Here is a 24,756-nt window from a genome sequence, read left to right as displayed (position 1 = left end):
TGGGTAAATTTAAATGCTTGTATTAATTGTGGTACATCTTATTTGGGAGTAAGAGTGCATCTTTAAATATTACTAAAAGTCTACGTCAAAAATATATTTTTGTACGTTTTGCGATTATAGTGGGTGCAAAATTATTTAATGCACAAAAATTATAAATAAATATTGTTTCTAAGATACGGAGGTTGTTAATGGTTAAACACTTCTTCCATTTATTTAATCAACCTGTCATATTTCCATATTTTGATTCACCTGAATTAAAGAACCATACATTATCAACAATGCACTGGTCACTTTGCCAGAAATCTATGTCCGTGTGCAATAATAGCATACAGCTTAGTTAACTTTAGTGACCCTCACATTTTTAACATTTTTTTTTATGTATCTTTGAAGGTAATTTCTTCTCTCTTCTTTCAGGAGAAGGAAAAAGAAATCCCCTGGACCAGAAACACAGTCCAAAAACATGGTATAGAATGCTTATTTGACTATGGACATGGCAAAATTTTACTATAATATCTGGATGTAGGACAAACTTATCTCCCCATTCTTAAAACTAAATTTTATGTTGTTTGTGAAATGGTGAGTTAAATTGTACAAAGGTATAAATAATATATTGTCCCAACCAATATTTGATAAGCGCCAAAAGGTAGCAAGCAACATTAGATGTGAGTTAGAACTCATTACCATTCCTGTTCGGGATCAAACTTTAAATGATTCAGGTTCAGTCCCTGACCATGTCATTATGAAAAATGTTTAAATATGGTACTAGCAGTCTCCTCCATACCCATCACACCCAGATTTCCTTTTATCTTACTACTTACTTTACTCCACCTAATATGTAGATGTGACTAGAAATTTCTTTAACATCTAAATAATGTCATATGGATGCTGGCAGACCTTAATATACTCTTAAATACAAGGTTTAAATCACAGACTGTGATCCAGAGTCTGATACGCTAACCTATCTCCCATCTCCACTCATATTTCGGCACCTAATTTCAGAACCCTGAATGGAAAAGCATGTTTGGTTCCACATCATCCCTTGGCTCTTCACCTAGATCTAAAACTCCCTATAAGCCGGAAACCAGTGCAGTAAGGCCTGTAACTCCAGCCGGTTCCCAGTCCAGCTCTACAGGAAGTCTTGTTGCCGTGTCCCAGCTCTCTATAGATAGTTCCATGCGCTCGCTGGGTATCGGTAAAGGGGAAAAGCAGGCACAACAGAGTAAGTCCTTTTAATTATACCATGTTTGAAATTATCTGACCTTTGATGACATCACCTGAGGATAGGCGATAACAGAGTGCTATTTATGCGAGATGATCAATTAACACATGCAAAATGTTAACCATTTTGAATCATAGCATGCTTTCAATGTTCATGTAGTGAATTTATTTTTTTTTTAAACAAAGTCCCCTTGCCTTTTTTATGTCATCTGTTTTTCAAGGATAACAGGTGGATCTTCTGTCTTAGCCTTTGTGTTTATAACATTGGCAGAGTGCAAAAACTTTGGCCTTAACCTTTGCCATAAACCCGAAAAATATTCCATATATATTCAATATATTCAAATCTTGGTACACATGGCACAAGAGATGGTTGCAAATGTGAAATAAGGCCATAAAATTATAGCTTTAATTTTTGTTGTGTTATGCTCCTATTTTTTACTGAAAAAACAACAAGAAACAAGCGCTGGTATTTGCTCCGCAGCACTTATGTTTATATTTTTTAAGATTATAAAGAAAATCAATATAGTGTTTAACACAACAACAAAGTCTTGCCATTTTCATTATGTTAAAGCATTGCTGGTAGTATGAATTTCCATATTCCAGCCCGCTATGCCCAGTGCAAGTGGGAGTTACGTGACCTTGTGAAGAAGCGACGAGGCCAATACTCAGCGGACCTCGCTACACGGGACCTACTGGAAGGAATAGCCTGGGAGAGCAGACCACCACCATCAAACTGGAAACCACGTGGTCTACTCGTGGCTCACTTGCATGAGCATAGGGGGCCAGTTAATAGGTAAGATGGCTTATTTGAGCCTATATACAGCAAGGCACATAATCTGACCTTAATTGTCATGTTATGCCCCTTGATAGTTTGAAAGAGAAATTCATTTTTTTTAACTTGGCCATAATTTAATAAACATTCAAGATATTCCCTTGAATCTTTAAAAATATATTATTGATAACAAAGCGTCCCAGTTGCAGTCAAGCCCAAGTGGATTTGATAATTGCAATATTACGGTAATCACCTTGTTTTACTGAAAAAATCAGCCATTCCTAAAAAATCTTGTGTGTTGATTATGATTTTTTTCTCCAGGTTGTCAGTCTGTTATGACCACAGTTATTTTGCATCCTGTTCAAATGACGGTATGGTTCGACTGTGGGAGTGCGGGAAACTAGAGGGGAAAAACATGGCCAACCGATCAAAACACTCCATTGCTATGGGTACGAACAGTCATCAAAATTAGCTTTTTCAATAAACGTGCCCAAACTGTTACACTAGTGTGTCACCTTAATTTTTTTAAAGCTGCGCTCTCACAGTGCAGCTTTTATACAATGTAGTTGTTGTCCTCAAATTAGTCATTTTTGCGTACATGCATGGAAACCAGTGTTTCAAGACTGCTAACAAAAGATCAGATCACAGTTTTTCATATTTAGGTTTGAAAATTGATTTTTGATGGCTAAAAGCATTACTAACGCTTTAAGAGAAATGAATTTTTTGGCAGTTTTACATGCAATTGAGATCTGTCCTATTGTAAGTTATCTTATATGACTGAGTTGAAGGCTTTGATACCAAAATCAGCCGATTCTGAGCCAAAAAATAAAATAAATTGTCACCTTAATGCAAGATCTCAATATCTGCTTCTATTTCTATATGAAATTATTGAGTTAATGCAATAAGGTTACAAAATATCAAATCTATCAATTTGTGAGTTCGCAGCTTTAACAAGCCCTTCAATATAAAAACCAAAATTTGAGAATGTACCGTTGTAGGGCTTGAACACTTGTGATAATTTTGACCACTATATGAAAAGTGTATTGCTTTAAATGTATCAATGACATTGGGGCCCATTATTCAGAACTTTGTTAAAGTTCACAACATTGTTAACGTCATCGTTTTTAACTTTCAAATCTGTATTGTTCTTCTTTGATACACTTATGATCTGCAGTATTTCTATCAGGATTTGAGACAACTGCTTTAGCTGTTCTTGTGTATAATATATATAATGCACATCATGAAATATTTCATCTCTTTAAGTGAACATTGATATCATTAATAACTCTGTTAAGCTTGTTGCGTTCGTAATAACATTCCACTGTTTCTGCATTCAGATGGAGCTGTGAAGCTAGTCACATTCTTTGAAGGTTCACACATGTTGGCTGCCTCCTCCGATAAAGGAGTACTCAATGTTTATGAGTAAGATTAAATTTTAATACTCATGCGCTTTTAAATGATCAATTTTGTGTGAACTGTTTGCAATAAGACTATATCTTGTTCCTTAAATAAAGTCCAGTTATAAAGATTTTAAACTGTAAGGCTTTAATTGGAAATACTTTTTTGTATGTTAAATTGAGTGGTTAATTTCTGACGTTCATACATGATTGTGTATTTAAGTAATTTTGATCAATATTATAACAGTGTAGAATCAGGCAAGCCCAGCGAAGTGGACACCCAGCTGGTCAATGTTCAGGGTCAAGGTCACATCGTAGACATGGCTCACTTTGACACAGGTATGCTTTATACATACTCATTGTGTTAGTTTGCATGTAAAATATCTCAAAGCAAACTGTATGCTTTTTTGTTGCAATGTTACGAAAGTACTGAAATACTTCGCAAAACTTTTGCATTAAACTGTTACTAAACGGCATCTAGAACTTGCAAATTAATTTGAGGTGAATAAGTGAAGAAATATATTGTTTAAATGAAATCACATAGTAATTAATTTAAAGTCTATTGTAAGGGCAGGGTCTGATTTCTTTAAACTACTAACATATGTTAGAACATGATTAAGCTAAGCTCACAGATTTTGCTCTTCTAAAGTTTGTGGATTTTTTACTGTTTTGGAAGTTCTTTGACTGTTTATTTAAGTTATTTGTCTGAAAATAACAAATTAAGTTTTATTTATCAAAACTAGTTAAAAGTAGGAAATATTGCTTAATGAATTAAGTTACTTAAGTCTGTTAAGCTTAAGAAGTTTCGAGAAATCAGGGCCAGCTGTAAGCTTATATGAACAACTCTGGAGTCAGTTTCTAGGGAAACAGTACCAGTGTCCATTTGAAAAACTAACAGAACATTTCCCTGGTGGGCTTGACCCTAAAACATATTGGACGAAAGGCAGACACCTATACCCTTTGGTCACTCTCACACTCTTTTATTTATCAGGGAACCAGTCGATCCTGGCATATGCGACAGTGAACGGGGACCTTGTGGGCTGGGATTTGAGATGCAGAGACGTGGCTTGGGTCCTCAAAAATGACCCCAAAACTGGTTAGTCATTGTTTGCTTCAGCCATTTTGCTGGGAAAAGCAGTAGTTACTTCTTCCAATTTTGCCAATTTTTATACTTTTAACTAGGGGTCCTTGGGCTGGATGGCAAAACAAGCAATACAATATATACTTAAAAGCGGTGATACGAAGAATGTAGGAGTGTTCAAACTTTGTATGAACATTGGTCATGTCAATGGATGATCCCTTATTAAGTGGGGAATCACGGAATCTAGTTCGCAAGCATATGGATTTATTTTATCCTTAAATAATAGTGATACCTCAAAAACTGAAAAGCTGATATATATTTGATAACATATATAAAAGTATTCATAAATAAAAAGTTGAAATGCATCACCCATTTTATAAAAGTTTTGAGAGGGTTTTATGGTTGTGACGCCCCCCCATCCACCCCACCACCATCCCCCTTCCCCACCTGTTATGAATTCCTGGAGCCGCCACTGCTGATGATTTTAGTATCAATAGTTAAGATCAAGGTCATAATGATATTTCCTAGAAAAAATATGGACATACCAGAAATTTTATAGAAATGTACATGGATACAAATATGTAATATAATTCTATGTTTCAGGACTGATAACGTCATTCTCTGTTCACCAGTCTCAGTGTTGGTTGGGGGTCGGTACTAGCAGCGGTAAACATGTCTGCTGGGACCTGAGATTTCAGCTTCCTATAACAACCATAGAGCATCCTGCAGGTGTGAAAAGCTATTGTTCAGTCGAAACACGTTGGCTCCTTATCCCAAGGACCGGCAAAAATACTTCGAGCTTCGCTAATATCGAGCCAATCTTAACTTATGAAACTGACTTGAGATAGGGAATTAATTAAGAAGTTTTATTAATACACCTCTAGTAGGATAAATGGAGACAAATTGACCTTGTGAAAAAAAAATAGAATATAATTACTTCTCTTCAAAGAATCATAAATCATCAATTTTCGTGGGTGTTTAAAGGTCCGCCAACTGTCACTCATCTGATACACAATCCCTGCATCAGATTTTGCGTTAACAATGTGTCAGCCAATGAGGTTGTATTCTAAATCATTAAAATTTTACTCCAGGCCATCTAACTATTACTTAAAACCTAGGTCTTGTTTTCAGGGTCAAGAGTTCGAAGATTGGTTCCCCACCCGACAGAGCAGTCCTGGATGATATCCGCTGTGCAGGGAAACAACGAGGTGTCTATGTGGGATATTGAAACAGGGGCCAGGAGGAAGGCACTCTGGGCCAGCTCTGTCCCCACTCTCTCCAAGACACAGGTAAAGGGAACTATTGAGTTTTCTGTAATACAAAAGAAAAAAAAACACATTTGAAATCTTAAGGAATTTTGGACTGGCATACATAATATGATTTTGATTGATTTTTCAGAAATGACATAATTATTTATTTGTTCAAAAATAAAGAAGCTGTGTAAATGCTTTACTTTATTTAAATTTTAGTTTAAGAGACTGAGATTTGAAATATGGCATCGCATTATAACTCTGCTTGTTAATTTTGATTTTACTTCCAGAGTTTTACTGGTAAAAGATCAGGTGGTTCCTACTTTGAATACAATGTCTCAACTTAAAATGACAGTTTCAAATCATAGTTTGACAGCTAAATATCTTTTTTTTTCTCATATACTGTTTTCTGATTTGCCAATCAAAGGATGATATACCATTTGGCAATTAATGAACTTAAGGTTGCTATTCTATCCAGATGCTGCACAATTGATTTATAACTATCTAGATGCTGCACAATTGATTTATAACCTAGTATATTCAGGTTCTGTTTGAAACTAAATGACAGGCATAAACAATTTGCATAAAAAAAGTCATTTGTTCCAGACAGAAAGCCCGATGCTGTATATGACTAACAAAGTCATTTCTATGGGTGGCATAAACAAAGTCATTTCCATCCGCAGGAGAGTACACTTGCATAATATGGCATTAATAAAGTCATTTCTATCCACAGGAGAGTACACTTGCCTAATGTGGCATAAACAAAGTCATTTTTATCAGCAGGAGAGTACACTTGATTTATGTGGCATAAACAAAGCCATTTCTATCGGCAGGAGAGTACACTTGCCTTATTTGGCATAAACAAAGTCATTTCTATCTGCAGGCGAGTACACTTGCCTTATGTGGCATAAACAAAGTTATTTTTATCTGCAGGAGAGTACACTTGCCTAATATTTCATAAACAAAGTTATTTTTATCTGCAGGAGAGTGGCAATGCTGTATGTGTCATTAACAAAGTCATTTCTATCTCCAGGAGAGTCCCCATGCGGTGTACGGCATGCATGTGGGCATCACAGACAGCAGTACATTCCTGCTCACAGGCGGCTCAGATATGAGGGTCAGGTTCTGGGACCTTAGTTATCCCGCCAACAGTTTCATCATGGCCAATGCGGCCGGGGACCCCACCCAGCAAACTGCTGTCAGCTATAGGTATATATATTAATGACCTTTGGTATATGTTGCAAACATATCTTTCAATTGTATGAAAAAGTAAATAGAGGTTGATTAGTTTCATGAAGTGTAGAATATTTTCTCTGTGGACCCCTTTAAAATGTTTTATTTTGAAATATCTAAAAGTTCATGTACTTGTACATTGTTGTTATCTTTATAGATTAATATAATGACATTGAATTTGAAAAGCTTGTCATATAATACTTGACCTTTGATATAAGTAAAGAACAACTCACGCTCATTATCATTATGAGCAATGCCATGCTTTTGTAAGTTTCTATGTCCCACACTCCATAATTTATTGAATGTACATGAATAAATCATTATACCCCCGACAAATGAAGTTTGAAGGGGGTATATTGGAATCACCCTGTGGTCGGTCGGTCGGTCCGTCCGTCCGTCGGTTTGTCGGTCGGTCCGTTGCAATAGTGGATGGAATTGGAGAGGAAGTGCAGTGTACAATAACCATAACTCTATTCTTGCTTATTACTGAGTTATTGCTCTTTGTTACTTTTTTTTGTCCGGAGTATAACTTGAAAAGTGCTGGATGGAATTCATTGAAACTTCATACAATAGTAAAGCACAATGGGAGGAAGTGCAGTGTTTAAGAACCATAACTCTACCTCAGCTTATTACTGAGAAATTGCCCTTTATTTGTTTTTTTTGCTGTCAATTTTTTTTCCAGACATTAACTTGCAAACTACTAGATGGAATTTATTAAAACTTCATACAATGGTAAAGCACAATGAGAGGAAGTGCAGTGCACAAGAACCATAACTCTATTTCATCTTATTACAGAGTTACTGCTCTTTGTTACTTTTTTCTTGTCCGGAGCATAACTTGCAAACTATTGGATGGAATTTAATAAAACTTCATACAGTGATAGATCATAATGAGAGGGACTGCAGTGTACAGGAACCACAATTCAATTTCAGCTGATTACAGAGTTAGTACCCTTTGTTACTTTTTCTTGTCTGAAACATAACTTGAAAACTATTGGATGGAATTTAATAAATCTTCATACAGTGCTAGATCATACTGAGAGGAAGTGCAGTGTACAGGAACTGCATTTCTATTTCAGCTTATTACAGAGTTACTGCCCTTCGTTACTTTTTTCTTGTCCAGAGCATAACTTGCAAACTATTGGATGGAATTTAATAAAACTTCATACAGTGATAGATCATAATGAGAGGAAGTGCAGTGTACAGGAACCGCAATTCTATTTCAGCTAATTACAGAGTTACTGCCCTTTGTTACTTTTTCTTGTCCGGAGCATAATTTGCAAACTATTGGATGGAATTTAATAAAACTTCATACAGTGATAGATCATAATGAGAGGGAGTGCAGTGTACAGGAACCGCAATTCTATTTCAGCTAAATACAAAGTTACTGCCCTTTGTTACTTTTTCTTGTCCGGAGCATAACTTGAAAACTATTGGATGGAATTTAATGAAACTTCATACAGTGATAAATCCAAATGAGATGGGGTGCAGTGTACAGGAACTGCAATTCTATTTCAGCAAATTACAGAGTTACTGCCCTTTGTTACTTTTTCTTGTCCGGAACATAACTTGAAATCTATTGGATGGAATTTAATAAAACTTCATACAGTGATAGATCATAATGAGAGGGAGTGCAGTGTACAGGAACAGCAATTTTATTTCAGCTAATTGCAGAGTTACTGCCCTTTGTTACTTTTTTCTTGTCTGGAGCATAACTTGAAATCTATTGGATGGAATTTAATTAAATTTCATACAATGATAGATCATAATAAGAGGGACTGCAGTGTACATGAACCACAATTCTATTTCAGCAAATTACAGAGTTACTGCCCTTTGTTACTTTTTCTTGTCCGGAGCATAACTTGAAAACTATTGGATGGAATTTAATAAATCATCATACTTTGATAGATCATAATGAGAGGAAGTGTAGTGTACAGGACCCGCAATTTTATTTCAGCCAATTACAGAGTTATTGCCCTTTGTTACTCTTTTCTTGTCCGGAGCATAACTTGAAAACTACCGGATGGAATGTAATAAAACTTTATACAATGGTACAGCACAATGAGGAGTTCAGTGTACATGAATCGCTACACTTTTTTAGCAAATTACAGAGTTATTGCCTTTTTCTGTGTTTTTTTTTTGGTCAAACTTTTGTCCGGACAGTAACTTGAAAACTACTAGATGGAATAGCATAAAACTTCATACATTGATAAATCATAATGAGAGGCAACGTTCGGGGGTATTAATCACCTTCAGTGATAGCTCTAGTTTTTTTTTAGATTTTTCCAATACATTAAGTTGAAAATAAGTAAGAAATGAAGGATCACACCTCAATATATACTGGGTTATGTTTAAGACGATGCACAAAATGATTTACCTGTATTATTATTTTTGTTTCAACTTCTTTTATTTCACAATAATTGTCATACAAGTTATTACAACATTATATGTATCACACTGGTTTGCTTGATGTTACATTATGCAAGAGTGTTGTACCCAGAATGGTGACCACAAACCAAACTCACAAACACCCTGTTATTAATCATAATAGTTGCATAATGATCCACAGTAACTTTAAACATAGATTACTATTTTCCAGGTTCAATTAAATACAAACCCATCTAGATAGAAAAAGCCAAATTCCAATGGGAACGCCATTTTCCCCATTGGATTCCCATTGGAAAAGTTGACTTTGAAAACAAAATTATAATATTTCTAGATAAAAGATGATGAATCCAAAAATATGGCGATTTTCAAAAGTACGAAGACAAAGGCCTCTTTCTGACAACCAGAGAAAAGGAAAAAACAGATTCACAGATTCAATTCATTTTCAGTGACTGATTCAAGAAGAACAAGCCCATTGGGTATTTCTTTTTCTCTCTCTCTCTCTCTCTCTCTCTCGCTCTCTCTCAGTCTCTCTCCCTCTCTCTCTCTCTCTGTATATATATATATATATATATATATATATATATATATATATATTTATTTGTATTACAGAAGCAAAATCAATGATGCAAAAATATAAAACTTAGTTGGAAACAAAGAAAACATGTTTGCAAAAAATCCGGGTTTGCTGTTCTAAGATGATGCCTTTCATTCTTTCAGATCCAGGATTATTGAAGGCACTGAAGTTATCGAGGAGACTTACTCCAAGAAGCCCACAACCAATGATGACACTCCTAAACGAGGTCCAGAGGCCCCGCCACAGGGTCACAATGATATTATCACAGATGTGTCCCTCTGTCAGGCCTCACAGTGTCTTGTGATTACGGCATCTAGGAATGGGATTGTTAAAGTGTGGAAATAGGCCACTCTTGTTTAAAAAAAACTCTGGAGTTGCTTCCTTAAGGGTTTTAGCCAGGTTTTATGAAGGACTGGGTAGGGTGCTGCAGAAGAGGGACAGGGTGGTAATGAAGAAAAGGGCACATTGATTAGGGCTGTGAAGAACTTGAACATTTTTTTATTTGATGGAAAGTGTTAGAAAATGTGTTAAATTGAAGTACGGTAGTATTTTGTGTCAACGGCCAAATACGTAAATTTTGTAAGTATTTGTTATCATAGTATTAGTTTTAATCAAAACAACAAAAATATTTGACAGCCATCAGTATTGAATTCTATGAAGGCAAAAGGGTTCACATGTTGGTCTCCTTGAGGCAGAAGGATGCACATGTTGGTGCCCATGAGGGCAGAAGAGTGCTACCAAAAAAGGACAGGGTGCAGCACCCTTCCATAATTCTTTAGCTAAAACCCTACCTAAGCACCCTACCATAATTCTTTAGCTAAAACCCTACCTAAGACTCACCTTTAGTAAAACTTTGTTACCAACAAAATGTGCAAAAATTGGGTGCATATGTTTTAACGACATTTAATAGGGTTACTTTTAACTATCAATAACTATCAAGGTCTAGCAATATCTTGTGTTAACACCCTCTAGGTATGGGATTTTTCAAGTATATGGATGAGGTTGTGGACTATTAGATTTTTTATGTCTTTTTTGCCTCTATATGCCCAATTTTCAAACCTCTCATTGTCATGTGCTTACTGTCTCCAGGAATGTGATTGTTAAAGTAATGAAATAGGGTTGTTTTTATTTGAACAAAGGGATAAAATTACCTTACTTGTTTCTGTTAAACCTATGATATCTTGTGCTGGGTCTCAATGTTTCACTCCAGCAATGCTAATTTATCTACATAGTTTCTACTTATTTCTTTTAGCACAATTAACGGTTTTGACATCTTTTTTACTTTTTGTTTTGGAATGAGCCAAATTTTTGCATAATAAATATCTTATATATTATATATTTTGTCAGCAGTCTTATATCACTGATTAGGTTTTCATGCATTTTCGCATAAATTGGCTCATTCCAAGACAAAAAATAAGAAAGTTGTCAAAACTTATAATCTGTGAGAGTGCAGCTTTAATGATGATGAATCAAAATCATTTAAGAAAAATATTGTTCTTACTTTTTTCTCCTTTTTTTAATCATAATGGTTAATGATCCTTATATTTAATAATGTTGTTTTTCATTACTGAGAAATCTTAATTGTTCACATAATAAATTATATGACTGAAGAAAATTGTATGATTCAAGAAAAGTGTGTGTTAGTGTATATATCTTATTTACTGTATTATATTAGCGCCACAAATCCTGAAATGTGATCTAATTGTATGATACAACAAGTGCAATATTATTTGAATAAATATGTGTAAAAATGTATCTTTTCTGGTTGGTATGAAGTAGAAAGAATGTAACTTAAAGTTGTTGGTTTTTTTTCCAGAATAAATCGAAAAATGGGTTGTTATTATTGTAACCGTCATGAAATCTTGTCATTGAAATTAATGTATTTCTGAAGTGTATTTGACAGCAGACATATATAAAGCAATTCTTTTGCTTTTAAATTTTGTATGGTTATAGCCTTATTTTAAGAGATAAAATAGTTATACACTCTATTTCATTTGTAACATAATACTAGTTGTGCTCTCATCTAAAAAGACACACACGCACACACACACGCGCACACACATTAATACTGTTTATGAGACTGGTTTAATAGTTTGGTCAACAAAATGAAAGCAATTTAGGTCTTACTTTAATTGGCCTTGATTTAGGTATGTGTCTTTCTTATTTCAAACGTTTTAAATATAAGTACAGTATAGCTAATTTCTTCACAACATTTGCTTTATTAGATTTTAACAAATGAACAGTTTTAACATTCCTGGTTTTTACAGTATCCCTTGGTATATTTACATCGTATATTAATATGTAATTGTCTGAAATAATAAATATAAATGACTCATATATTTGTGAGGAAATGTGATCAGCAAATAAAAGAAACGTGAAATAACATACCACTCGCGGATCCAGGGAGAGGGTGGTGCGCACCTTTAATAGCAAGTTTTATTTTGATTTCAATAGAACTAAAAACTTACTTTACTACATACTTGACTCAAACGTATGACATTAGATTTTCCATCATTTTAACCGAAATCCTGACTGGCATAATAGCCCTAGCATACTTAAATCATATGCATTCACTGTAGGTGCACTATTACCGGGGATATCAACTAGATAATCTGGAAGACAATCATTTATTGGTTAGGGTTAAATGATTGGGTTAAAAAACGATGAAGTTTAACAATTTTACAGTACTATGTGCGTTGTGTGTGCGCGTGTATGTGCATGCGTGTGTACACGTGCGTTCGTGCGTGCGTTCGTGCGTGCGTGTATGTAGATGTATTACTCTTTTCTCTGATATTCACATAAAAAGTATTCTTGGACGATTTTTTAAGAGTGGGCTCTGGACCTGCTACTGGACCCCACAAATGCACCAACTGCTTTTTGGGGAAAAATATATGTACTGTATACCAGTTAATCCTTTAAAATATTTAACACTCGGTTTTGTCAATAACTCCAATTGATTTGTCCCTCTTGATCCGTTTTGCTATGGTCTGCATCGCCATAACGTTCTTACATGAACATCGTTAAAATAACTGCTGACCCTGAAAGGTATCGATTGTATAGCGCAAATTACACGGAAGTGCCTTCTCATTGTTTTATGCCTTAATTAAGTATTTATTTTAATCTACACACGTGAGCAGTGAATTAAAACATGGTTATACAATCTAAGACCATTGGCTACCCTCCATTATTGTGAAAGTTGAATAGTTTGTGATTTCAAAAACAGGCTGAATTTGCTGGAGCTACACTCTATTGTTTACATTTTTACTGCATTTTGTACGTTTGTCGTCGTACACTGGATATGGTCATTCGAACACACCGAATACACGTTCAGCCAATTTTATTTTTAAACTTTTATAAACGTATGTAAATGTGAAGTACACACATGGAGCTTTCTCCCTATCTATGGTGTTAAGGGTCGTGAAGCACTAGACATCAGTGATACATCTTGCATGCAAATCGGTCAAATTACTATAAAATATATAGGACACCTATTTAGTGGTGTATGACCTATAGCTAGCTTTTAATTATTAATAACTATGCGGAATAATTGTTATTCTTTGTTAAATTTCGCTATTTTTCTAAGTTAATATGGAACACATGAAACGTACATTCGTGATAATAATTTTTGTGCCGATCATACATAGAAACATTTAGTAACATGAGTAAGAAATGGTAAATTTACTTCATAATATGAATAATATTAAAAGCAATTCAAACCATTAAGCGCTTCACCGTTTTTATATGTGTTCCTATATTTATGCAAAACATTTATTTTCGACACTGATCTTAAATATTCCCTTCTATCTTATTTTCGCTGAAAACATATTCTCGTTTTTTTTTTGACACCAGTGAAACGGGCAATATGGTGAGAGACCGGGAAATAGTATCGCACCATTTTCTATCGAAAACAACAAAGAGTTCCGAATGCAGTATACAGTAATATTACCTTGACCTTCAGCAACGTGTAATAAACACTCACAAATGCTTTTAAATAAACTATAAACAAGAGGAATTAAAAATATGTATAGACTTTATTTTTAACTTTTGTTAATTGCTGGAAGAAATGTTCATAGATGTCATATGAAGAACAGTTAACAATACGTACTAAACTTCAGTGTTGGTTTCGGTGTACATTTGCCGGTATGCGGGATCGGTGACGTTTGGGATCCAGCAAAAAACGTTTCTATCTTTCACCACATAATGGTAAAATGGAATGATACCTCATTATTTACACTCAAAACATATTTGTAAAATGCATAATTTTTATGACGAAATAAAGTTCGGTAAATTACTCCAAAATACGTATTGTAAATCAATTAAGAAACTGACGACTGTCCAGAACACTTCAACAAATGCTCAAATATTGTCTTTCAAGTCAACTATTTTGAATAAAGCGTCAGTAACGCTTTTCAACAAAAGGCTTAAAGGTTAAATTAGCTCAAGAATCCTTGTGGGCGAGCGGTTTTGTTGTCAGATTTCGATTTTTATTGACTATACGGCATTGGTGCGCACCCCATTAAAACCAGGTTTTTAAAAAAGAAAAGAATCTGCAACTTCGGTTTCAAAGAGTGAAAAAGGGTCCGAAAACATAAGCGAATCCCTTTTATGTATTGGAAGCATTATATGTAACGTGGCCTTATATGAGTTTTTTTTTATCTCACTATATGTACTCTGGGAGTAGGATTAGGTGTGTTAATGGTCCCAAGTTTACCTACCTAGGGATGTAAAAGAATGTGCAGAATCACTGAGGGAACCCTATATTACATTGTCATAAGATTGTCCAAAAAAATCCCCAATGCCCTAAAACTTGCCTAAAGTTGTATCCAAAAAGGATGACCCTTTCAAAAAATATAGACCCGTCCGTATTATTCCTATTATATCCAATTGTGCATACGGGCTCTCTGATCAAGCTGCTTAAGTCATACAGGATTATCTATTATACCGCAAGCATTGGTAAATATTGGTGAATGGGTGAATTTTACGAAAGATTTTCTTCAGTAATCCATTGTAGGGCAATTTATATTTAATAGCCCAAACATACGATAATGTAACCTCATCCATCAAGCCAAACTTTATAACAGTATGCAGAAGACAACACTTAATTTGTCTCATTAAATTGTTTTACTAACATAAAAATATAATTTGAAACTGATATTTTAATCAAGAGGTTTGAAAATAATCTTATGCAGGCAAATCCAGATGTGTAAAGTCTGACATAGTTATATTTTGTTTAAAAACCGCAAGACAAATAAACGTCTATCAAGCGTGTAAACAAAAAATGTTTATTTACAGATGTTTTGTCGGTTCAAATGTATTTAATGTCTTCTCCTCCGGTTGAAAATAACTTTTAGAATGGTTGATATGCCAACCCTACCGTATTGCATCGCTGTTGAAGTTTTCAAATGTTTACAATATGTAATTCTCTTGTACAAGAAAGAGTAACATGTTAGCAGTACCTAGTGTTAATACAGTAAGATATGGTAAGAACAGTTTTCAGTTTGAAGCCGTCAAAGTATGGAAAAGTCTACCAAACTAATTACTTAATACCAACAGACGTCAAAGAGTTCGAAAGACTTATCCATACCTGGAGTGGTTAAAAATGCAAATGTATGTGTTTGTAGTTTCGACCACTCCTTGTATTGCCCTCTGTGCAGTTTGTTCGCTGTGCCTACCATTGTCTTAGTTTATGGCAGGTCTATGTTATATGTAAAATTTAAATTTACCACACCTGTTTGTAACTCTTAATGCTTTAAAATGTATTTCCTATGTGGTCTACATGCCAAGTATAGTTGTAAAATGTACTTTTCTATGTTTGTGCATAAGGTTAATTATCACATTATCCATTCATGTACGAATGAGCCCTTATATTGTTTGCTTCAGCCAAGAATGACCATTCGGATTCACATTCAAATGATATATAGAAGGATTTTTAATACATGTAGTGTAAATTTATGATGTCCGTTATGTGTATTTAAAATATGATACATATGAACACAATACGCAGTACGCAAGCAAGTAATCTCTGTATGCTCACGAAGGGTGGCATATAAGTATTCGTATTGTCTGTCCATCCGGGTGTGCGTCAGACTGGAACAAACTTTATCTGCACAATAACACAAGAACGGTTTTACGTTGGACCACAAAGCTAAAGTGGTAGTTTCCCTTGAACAGTAAATGATCAGCATATCACCCCTATTATTTGGGTTTACTAAGCAAGGACATAGTAAACTGTCTTATGAAAACAATGTCTGCACATTAATTCTAAAATGGTCTTAACGAGGACAATGAAACATCAGTAATAGGTTGTACTTGACCAGTAGATGACTCCTATTACTTTTGGAGTAAGTAGGTCATAGGTCACTGTCAGCAGTCTTACGAAATCGTTGCCCGCACAATATCTTGGGAACGGTTTGATATCTTGAGGACGATTTGATCTCTGACCATGAAACTTCATTGGTAGTTTGTCATTGGCCAATATATGACCCATATTAATTAAGAGATCATTATGTCAAAGGCCATGAACACTGGTCATATGAAAACGTTGTCCGCATAATAAATCAAGACCGGTGAAATATTAGACTATGTATCTGTTATAGATTGCCATTGACCAGCATATTGATGTTTAGGTCATTAAAGTAAGCTCACTGTCTCCAGTCAATTGGTGATCAGTGGCATGTTATTTACTTTGCTTGTGAACAGTTATTACAGTAGGAATATGGTTTGGGAAACAAACTATTATTCGAAGGAAGTGTTGAATAGTTTCTCTGGTAGGAATTTTAATACACATATAATCCTATAAAAATATATTACTTAATTCCTTTTTTCTGCTTCCAGGAAATCTCGCCGGAATACTTAAAAATACATGTTATGAAGCTTTTGTCCGAGTATTCATGCAAGCAAACTGTGGACGTTTTTGCGACTGGCCAAGCATTTAGCAGAATATCAGAAGAATATTTTGTGACTGTCCAAGCGTTAATACAGACACCTTAGTTGCAGCATTTGCGAATATCCAAGTACTCATTTAGACTTTCTTAGTGGGAGCTCATGCGACTGACCAAGCATTTAATATGTGTATTCTATGCTTAAAAGAAGTACCTTGAGTATTCCAATTTTTGACGAGCTCATTCAAAGGAAGAAATTCAACACGCTATTGTTTTGGAATGATAACATATATTAAGAGTTATTAATAGTTCACTAGTTGGCAGTAAATGTATTTAAAATATACATTATCTAGTTTATTGTAAATTCCGAAAAAGGACAAAATGGCTTCGTATCGAACATATATAAGGGACAAAGAAACTCGAAATTGGTTCAAAGCTTTTATGGCTTTGAAAATTACTAAAACTGGATTGATAGACTTTGTTGATGACGTTTTAACACGTGTTCATCGCAATATTTACCAAACTGTTAAAACTGCAAGGCATCCAAGACCTCATGAACACTGTATCGCCTGTTCGACAGAAAACGTTTTGCAGTGTCCCACTCCTGGAATATGCTCCAGAAACTGCAAATTTCACAATACACGTAAATACCAGCCCTGTTCAAAGGGTATTTGTGATGTAGTGCGTGATGAAATCATAAAACTGCATCGCTATAAAGGGCCTTCATGGAAGAATACGAATGCTCATTTTTGGTGGACTAATCCATGGGAAATTGGCAAATGTTTCTTACCGAAAGATGGTTACTCAGATGTCACTACCATCAGCGATTGTGATTTCAATGGCTTGATAAATATCCTTATAAATTGTGAAGCATTTGATACGCAAATCTTATGCAATACCACCAAATCAGCTTTTCTGTCCGAGGTAAGCAATTTTTATTGTTTGATTTTCTTTTGCAAAAGAAAACCATCGTTCTATTGCAAACTTTTATGCTGCTTCTCTAATTAGTATTTAATACTCGACCTATGTTGCAAGCGTTAATTGCTTTATATTCTGTGTACAGTTTATGGAATAATTACGCCATAACAAACATGCGCATATAGTCATCCATTTCATTGTTTAGAAAGGTCATTGTTATTGCCCGTTTACATATTATGTCGCTAAGTTACATATAAACGTACCTTAAACTGCAATTAACTCACTATATATTGTCTTTTATGTGTTTTGTTTTATATGATAAGAAAACTGTTTGATATCTTTATTTAAGAGTAGCGGTATTTCTTAACACCACACTAAATATCTTGTGTTGTTTTTTTCGGTTCAGATTCGACAGATAGGACGCGATGTACGTCATTCTCCTGACCAGAAGGTCAAGGACTCTGACCTTGTTGACTATTTCTACAAACTTAGTAAATTATTAGAGGATCCGACCGCTCTTGCAAATCTTCCAACCTCAAAAGTTGCTGTGGAACAGCTGAAAAAGGTACATTTCGTTTCTTGTTTATTGCCATATGAAGAGTGACTCGTTGGAAACACAAAGCTTATTTGTTTGGAAGTTAAGACTGGTTATTGATGAAAATAGTATAAGCAACTATGTTAATCCAAAAGGGTAAATATTTTAAGAAAATATCTTAGTACTTGATTGAAGCTGCACTCTCACGGATGGATCATTCTCTTTTGTTTTTGCGTTTTCTTTTGTTTTTGCATTAGCAAAATTATGTCTGAAAACCTGTGATATAAGACTGCTGATAAAAGATCAGATCAGTTTTTTTTAATATTTCACTCGAAAATTGATGTTGATGGCTCAAAGCGTTAGTAATGCTTTAAGACAAATGAAAATTTCTGCATTTTTCCAAACAACTGAGATATGTTATTTTGTATGTTACCCTACTTGACAGATTTGAAAGCATTGATTCCAAAATTAGCTGATTCTGAGACAAAAATGAATACAATTGTTAAAGCGGTCCATCTGTGAGAGTACTAGTGATGGGCAATCGGTTGAGTTTTACAATCGATAATCGGTTACAATCGGAGACCATCAACCGATTAGACATCGGCTATAATCGGATATTATAGAGCAGTGGTTGCTAGTGATATACTTGAAGGTAATGGGTATCACTTCGTCTATGTAAGCTGAATTGAATATATAAACCAAACAATAGAACTTACGTATTCATTTTTCAGGAAACTAACAAACATAAAACATATTTTTTTTATATTTTTAAGTTAAAAAGAAAAAAACATTAAACTGAAATGTATACATCAGAAATTTCAAAGTCACCAGTATGAATCTACCAGTAAATGTTTGTTTAGAAATATTGTCAGGTCAATGAGATATGGGTTCATTCTACATCTCTTCTTGATCATCACCTGTGATCTAGTTACTGTATACCTATTTTGCGTAAGCCTTTTTGCAAAGGCAACAATACGCCTTGCTTGTGTCAAGGTTTTCTTTGGTTGGAGGCCCTGGTTTGATTTTTCTAAATGCAAAAAAGAGCCAGACTTTAGATTTTGCTTTCCCACCCGGATAATTGTACAGCATATCGTCATTGTCGTCTGCCATTCTTACGAATTGTACCCAAAGAAAAATGAGCGGAAATGTCGGCAAGATAAAAAAAATCGTAAATGAATACTGAGTAACCTCCCTTGATAAATTTGTATGATGTTCCGCGATAATCGATTATGATAATTTACAATCGATTATCGCCGATTTTGAAGCTTTCCGATCAATTTTCGATTATAATCGATCATCGGCCCATCACTAGAGAGTACAGCTTGAAATCCTAAAGAAGAAATTTTCGAACTTAAGTAATATATATGGATTACATGTAGAATTCTAGTAGTTGAAAGATGAAGATATAGTTTGTGTTGCAATCTTATTTATTTGTGTTTTAGCTTCAAATGGACAAGCTTACCATAAGTGCAGAGGATGAATGGGATATGCTGAAGGATGGTAATGTTTGCTAAACAGTGTTTTAGTTATTCATATTCCTTTGTTTGTTTGTAGGGAAACGTTATGATGGTCGTTATGTATGTTTTAAGGAAACGTACCCGCTGTTTAATCCGATACCATTTTACTAGAAATAAACAACGGAAATCTAATTGCACATTTAACGTTAAGATATCGTCTATATATATATTCATAAGATATTGCATTTGATGAAAATCACGTGTTGATACATGACTAGAATAAAAAGGAATTGATGCCCACAGTTATTTACTTCTGTATTAATTTCAGGACTACGTTTACGATTGGCAAACCACTACCAAGATACATTAGGTGACTTGCCAATAGCTCCTTTACTGCCTAACAGAGATGTGAAACTCAATCAATTGTATGTGGTACCGAAAATTGTCGAAAGGAAGCATCGAAATTTTGTAAAGAAAGAACAAGAAGATAATATCAGAACGATGGACGTTTCAAGTTTCAGTGATATATTTTATCACCAAAATATCGGTTTTCATAGAAACGTGTACCTGGTAGGCGAACCAGGTATGGGGAAGACGTCATTTGCAAGAAAATGTGCACTGGAATGGAGTAATCGATGTTTGTCTACTGAACAAAAATCAGACGGCAATAGCTTCAAAGATGTTGATTTTTTCGAAAATTTCTCTTTCCTGTTCTATATAACATTGAGAGATTCTTGTCAAATATGTGATTTAACCAGGATGATCAGAGATCAAATCATCAACAAGATCTACCACGAAAAGGATGCCAACTCTAGTTACAAAATAGCACAGACAGTGCTTGAAAGTGACACGTGTTTGATAATAGCTGATGGTCTTGATGAATGGTCTCACCCAATGAAAGGACATTGCGGCTGCAAAAGAGAAGAGAAAGCCACTCCATTCCGCAACTCGGCAAACAAAGCCACTATTCTGATAACAACTCGTCCATGGCGACTGTCGCATTTTTGTATCAGTGACTCAAAGATAGACAAATACCTAGAAATACAAGGGGTTGAGGATCAAGAAATTTTAGTCAAAAACGTCCTGGAAATTCTTCACAATGGTTCCTCCGCAGATACGGTGTTCACAGATTTCATGAAGGTTATTGAGAGAAAAAGGCTTCATGATCTACTGTCAGTACCTATACTTACGACACAGTTGGCTTGCATGTGGTTTGAAGGTATTGCTTTGACTAACTCCCTTTGCGATATTAATGCTGGATTGATACAAATGCTGTTTCACAGAGGTTGCGTTAATCAGAGAAGTATTCCAGGAGATATCAACACAGACCTGCCGTCCTTGACGAAGGAGCATATTGTTCAAAATAACCTTCCTCCGATATTGAGTTCACTATCCGAGTTGGCATACGAGACCTTATTTGCAGAATCAAGGGTGTGCTCTGTTGTATTTAGCAGTGATATTGTGTATAAAACGTTTTCATGCAAACAAGTAACTCAGCTGTTGAAGTCGGGGTTGCTTACTGAGAAAACATCAAACTCTTTAATACATCTACGATCACATTTTTCATTTATACACAAAACGGTCCAGGAGTTTCTAGCGGCTGTGTATCTATGCATCAATGAAAAGTTGTTTGCCCAGTTGCAAAGGCACTTTAATGAAAAAGGAGACGTTTTATTGCAAATATCTAGAGTCTTTATTCTCATGTGTGGAATGAAGCAGGATCTTGCCAATGACATGTCTGAATGGATAAACACACTTACTCCAAAATGTTCATGCAAAGAAGCTTTGTTTGGAAATTATATGTACGAGATCTCACTCCCAGACCCTGAAACTGTTTCAACACTTCAACAGCTAATGGTCGCAGGACAGACTGAGGCCGCGGCTAGTAGTCAAAATAACACGCGTCTGATTCTCAAGCATTTCATGATCAAACATCACCAAGATGAATGGGCATTAAGAGAGTTAATGGTATTTAACAAGTCTCATATTCAGACACTGTCCATATTTGGATGCAATGACACAATCAGTGAGGAAGACTTGCAAGATGTTTTCGATCATTCCTCATCGTCACTAACAGCAGTTATACTCAGCAAACGTAATGGTCATTATGATATTTCCAAGTGCCACAATCTTGAGTATATCTCTATAGGAGGGCACAAAACTGACCAACTTCAGTTACACGCTACAACGATCAGAACATGTGAATTATGTGACGTGTTACCAAAGGTAGAACATGACGTGCTGAGTTTGTTCGGGCAAATGCACACGAATTGCAATTTACATCATTTGATATTAGGAAAGGTGAAGAATGTTCAATTACTTTGCAAGGTACTTTCCTGTCTTTCCCAGGTACAGTTCATTCACATTCATAGAACAGACCTTGGTGAACTCCACTTGATTCCTGCAGATTCAATCGAGCATATTTCACTTTGGGAGGTGACGATGACAGCTATAGCTGTGAAGAAATTGGTCGAGCGGTTAGAAAACCTGCAACATAATGCTGAATGTGTGTTAGATGAATGTGTTGTGAGACCTGACAATGAGATGGACACCATCAGAGATCATGTGGGATCTTCAGCTACATTAAGGGTTCTTAAATATGAACAATCGGAAGGAGCACATAAGCAGACTGAAAATACGTACAATTTTTCCTTCAATATTTTGATGGAGGAAGAAGAATGAACTTGAAACATCATTAAAATGTTTGCAACAAGGATGCCGTTGCATCATAATGATTACGCAGACACTGAACAAGTATATCTAGTCTACGAAGCAACTGTTAAAGTTTATCATGTGGTATAAATATTAACATTTATGTCGGTACGTTAAGATGAAGTGCTAAAAGGCAGAAACAATGATATGCCTTAAAAGAATACCACGTGACATTTTACCATAGTTGTTCAGAAAAGCGCTCCAAATTATATGCGATCGTAACGCCATTTCAGACATGATTTCGTTTAAATTGTGTCCCACCTTATGCGCCCTTCGTGAGACCAGGTTGAATTGTGTTAACAAGAAAACTATTACAGTAATATTTTCACCGTTTGAAACAATGAAATATCTCTTTTGCTGTTAAATAATAATAATCTATTTAAAAGCTTGTAATAAATAGAAGATAATTGATGATGATATCCGTGTGTGGCCAAAGGGTTATTTAACACGAGTGGCGTACCTTTGGTGCTCACGAGGTGAACTATATTGTGATCGTATACTGAAACAAACTTATTTTCTTTTAATTATATGCGTATTAAGGGTATAAAATGATATTTAATTGTTGTTGTTTCTGAAAAGCCCGCCAAATTGTAAGCGAACGAAACGTCATTTCGGAAGGACTTCGTTGAAATGGTGTCCAGACCCTGATATTTGATTTTTAATTGAGTATTTCTACCAATCCATGAGTAATTTTCAATATAAAAATCCAAACTTTAAAATAGTTGAAGTAAACACGTCGACTGCCCAAAGCTGAATGACAGTTACACTTCATTCCTCGTGCACGAAACCTTCTATTATCCGCCACATTCGAACGGAAATTACTTTTCTACTTATTCATATACATTCAAACTTAGAAAATTTTCATGAACACCTTTTGAACATATTCTAACGTCAAAAGCATCTAAGAACGCCAATATCATTTCAAGCATTTCTGATTTAATGCTGGTTTAAGCACATGGGCGACCAAATGAAAATCAAAGAACGGGGGAAATAAATACTTTATCGGTTGATATAAAACACTTTAGAACATGTCAAAATGAATACAACATCACCGATTAAATAATGCACATTCTCATAGTCCCAAACTTAAAGACACTGATAATCTTTCATTTTAATTGTCCTTAACGTATCCATCCTTAGCAGCTTCACTCGCCCAACGTCCATGTTTCGTAAACATTTGACCTTTACTCCTCTATTCGCGGCAGCTATTGCACCGCCCGACCTTAATGATTGTAAACAGTATTTCGAAACATCAGTGACATGAGATTTAAAAGCGTCAAAAACAATTCACGCAGATAAGAATATGACATTTTTACATTTGTATTTCTTGGTGTATAACCATGCTCTATCTTAATCAAATCGCACAATACAAAATAATCATTCTTAAACTCTCAAAATATTTAGACTTTATAACATTTTCAACAGGACACAATTTTGTTCCAGTTCGGGCTATGATAACCCATGATCCATCTATATATTATTCCATTTTTACTGATCTCTATGGATTTAACATTGTCATATTTGTTTGCTAACATATAATATCAAATATTCTAATGCTTATAGTAATTCAGAACTACGCAAAAGACACCAAACAAGCGCAAGTAATACGTTGGTTCTTGATATTTTTATGTACAAACAACGTATCATAAATCTTTCCTCAAATATCGACATTTAAAGATTCCATTCCTATCTTTAACCTTTCCTAGAATCCTTTTAGCCGATTCAAGAACATTAGAAACCATATTGAAATTTGTAGGATGATTGTAGCCCTACCACTTCACAAAATCATTCAATCGAATATAAAGAAGTAGAAGGGCTAGGAGTATTTTACGGTTTCAATTAAAGACATTAAATACAAAACGACCGGTGAAACTTTACAGGTAAAGCGTTTTCAATCCCGATCCCATTTCACAATGCCCACTTTTTGAATCGTTTAAATGCAGATTCGTATTTATTGTTAGTACTATCCGCTCTGGTCTTCTGTAGGAGGTCCGGGAGACGATCCACTGTATCTTCCTGAACATCTCATCCTAAGCTTATGAACCTGAAAAAAACGTGTATAAAAACAACTGTAAAACAATATTGATCTCAGCAAAACAAGGCTGTCAAAATGCAATAAATATTCAAAACATATTTGATCGAAACAAACTGTTCATAATCAATATAATCACATAACTGGCGATGTCGCCACACAATTCATAATACTGACATCATACCTTTAGTAGTATTTAAAACATCAATGTAAATCTTTGTTGCCAAAAATGCCAATTCCATTCTTACTCTTTACATAATATTTCTTCTTCGGAAAATCAAACCAGTCAATTACATTACTAATGAAGTT

General features: G+C 34.9%; 2 protein-coding genes across 2 annotated transcripts in view; both read left to right on the top strand.

Moving 5' to 3' along the window:
- The window catches only part of LOC128203388 (phosphoinositide 3-kinase regulatory subunit 4-like), a 30,187-nt gene extending 18,520 nt beyond the window's left edge, over positions 1-11,667 (top strand). Inside the window, exons 25-35 of the mRNA XM_052904793.1 lie at positions 415-463; positions 1,000-1,219; positions 1,822-2,011; positions 2,312-2,439; positions 3,328-3,412; positions 3,635-3,726; positions 4,379-4,483; positions 5,072-5,197; positions 5,600-5,757; positions 6,752-6,927; positions 10,056-11,667. Of these exons, the coding sequence (XP_052760753.1) occupies positions 415-463; positions 1,000-1,219; positions 1,822-2,011; positions 2,312-2,439; positions 3,328-3,412; positions 3,635-3,726; positions 4,379-4,483; positions 5,072-5,197; positions 5,600-5,757; positions 6,752-6,927; positions 10,056-10,257 (1,531 nt within the window). The 3' untranslated portion in view covers positions 10,258-11,667. The remainder of the gene's footprint in view (positions 1-414; positions 464-999; positions 1,220-1,821; positions 2,012-2,311; positions 2,440-3,327; positions 3,413-3,634; positions 3,727-4,378; positions 4,484-5,071; positions 5,198-5,599; positions 5,758-6,751; positions 6,928-10,055) is intronic.
- A 2,197-nt stretch (positions 11,668-13,864) lies between these two features.
- On the top strand, positions 13,865-22,952 carry LOC128245491 (uncharacterized). Its single transcript, XM_052963674.1, has 5 exons — positions 13,865-14,115; positions 16,747-17,717; positions 18,118-18,276; positions 19,689-19,746; positions 20,032-22,952. The coding sequence occupies exons 2-5, from the start codon at positions 17,175-17,177 to the stop codon at positions 22,383-22,385; spliced, it is 3,114 nt and encodes a 1,037-aa protein (XP_052819634.1). The 5' UTR covers positions 13,865-14,115; positions 16,747-17,174; the 3' UTR covers positions 22,386-22,952.
- Positions 22,953-24,756: the final 1,804 nt, after the last annotated feature.

The sequence above is a fragment of the Mya arenaria genome, chromosome 9, assembly GCF_026914265.1.
Source record: "Mya arenaria isolate MELC-2E11 chromosome 9, ASM2691426v1".
In the NCBI taxonomy this organism is placed as follows: Eukaryota; Metazoa; Mollusca; class Bivalvia; order Myida; family Myidae; genus Mya; species Mya arenaria.
The sequence above is the reverse complement of the archived record's forward strand: the minus strand, read 5'-3'. Positions and strand labels throughout refer to the sequence as shown.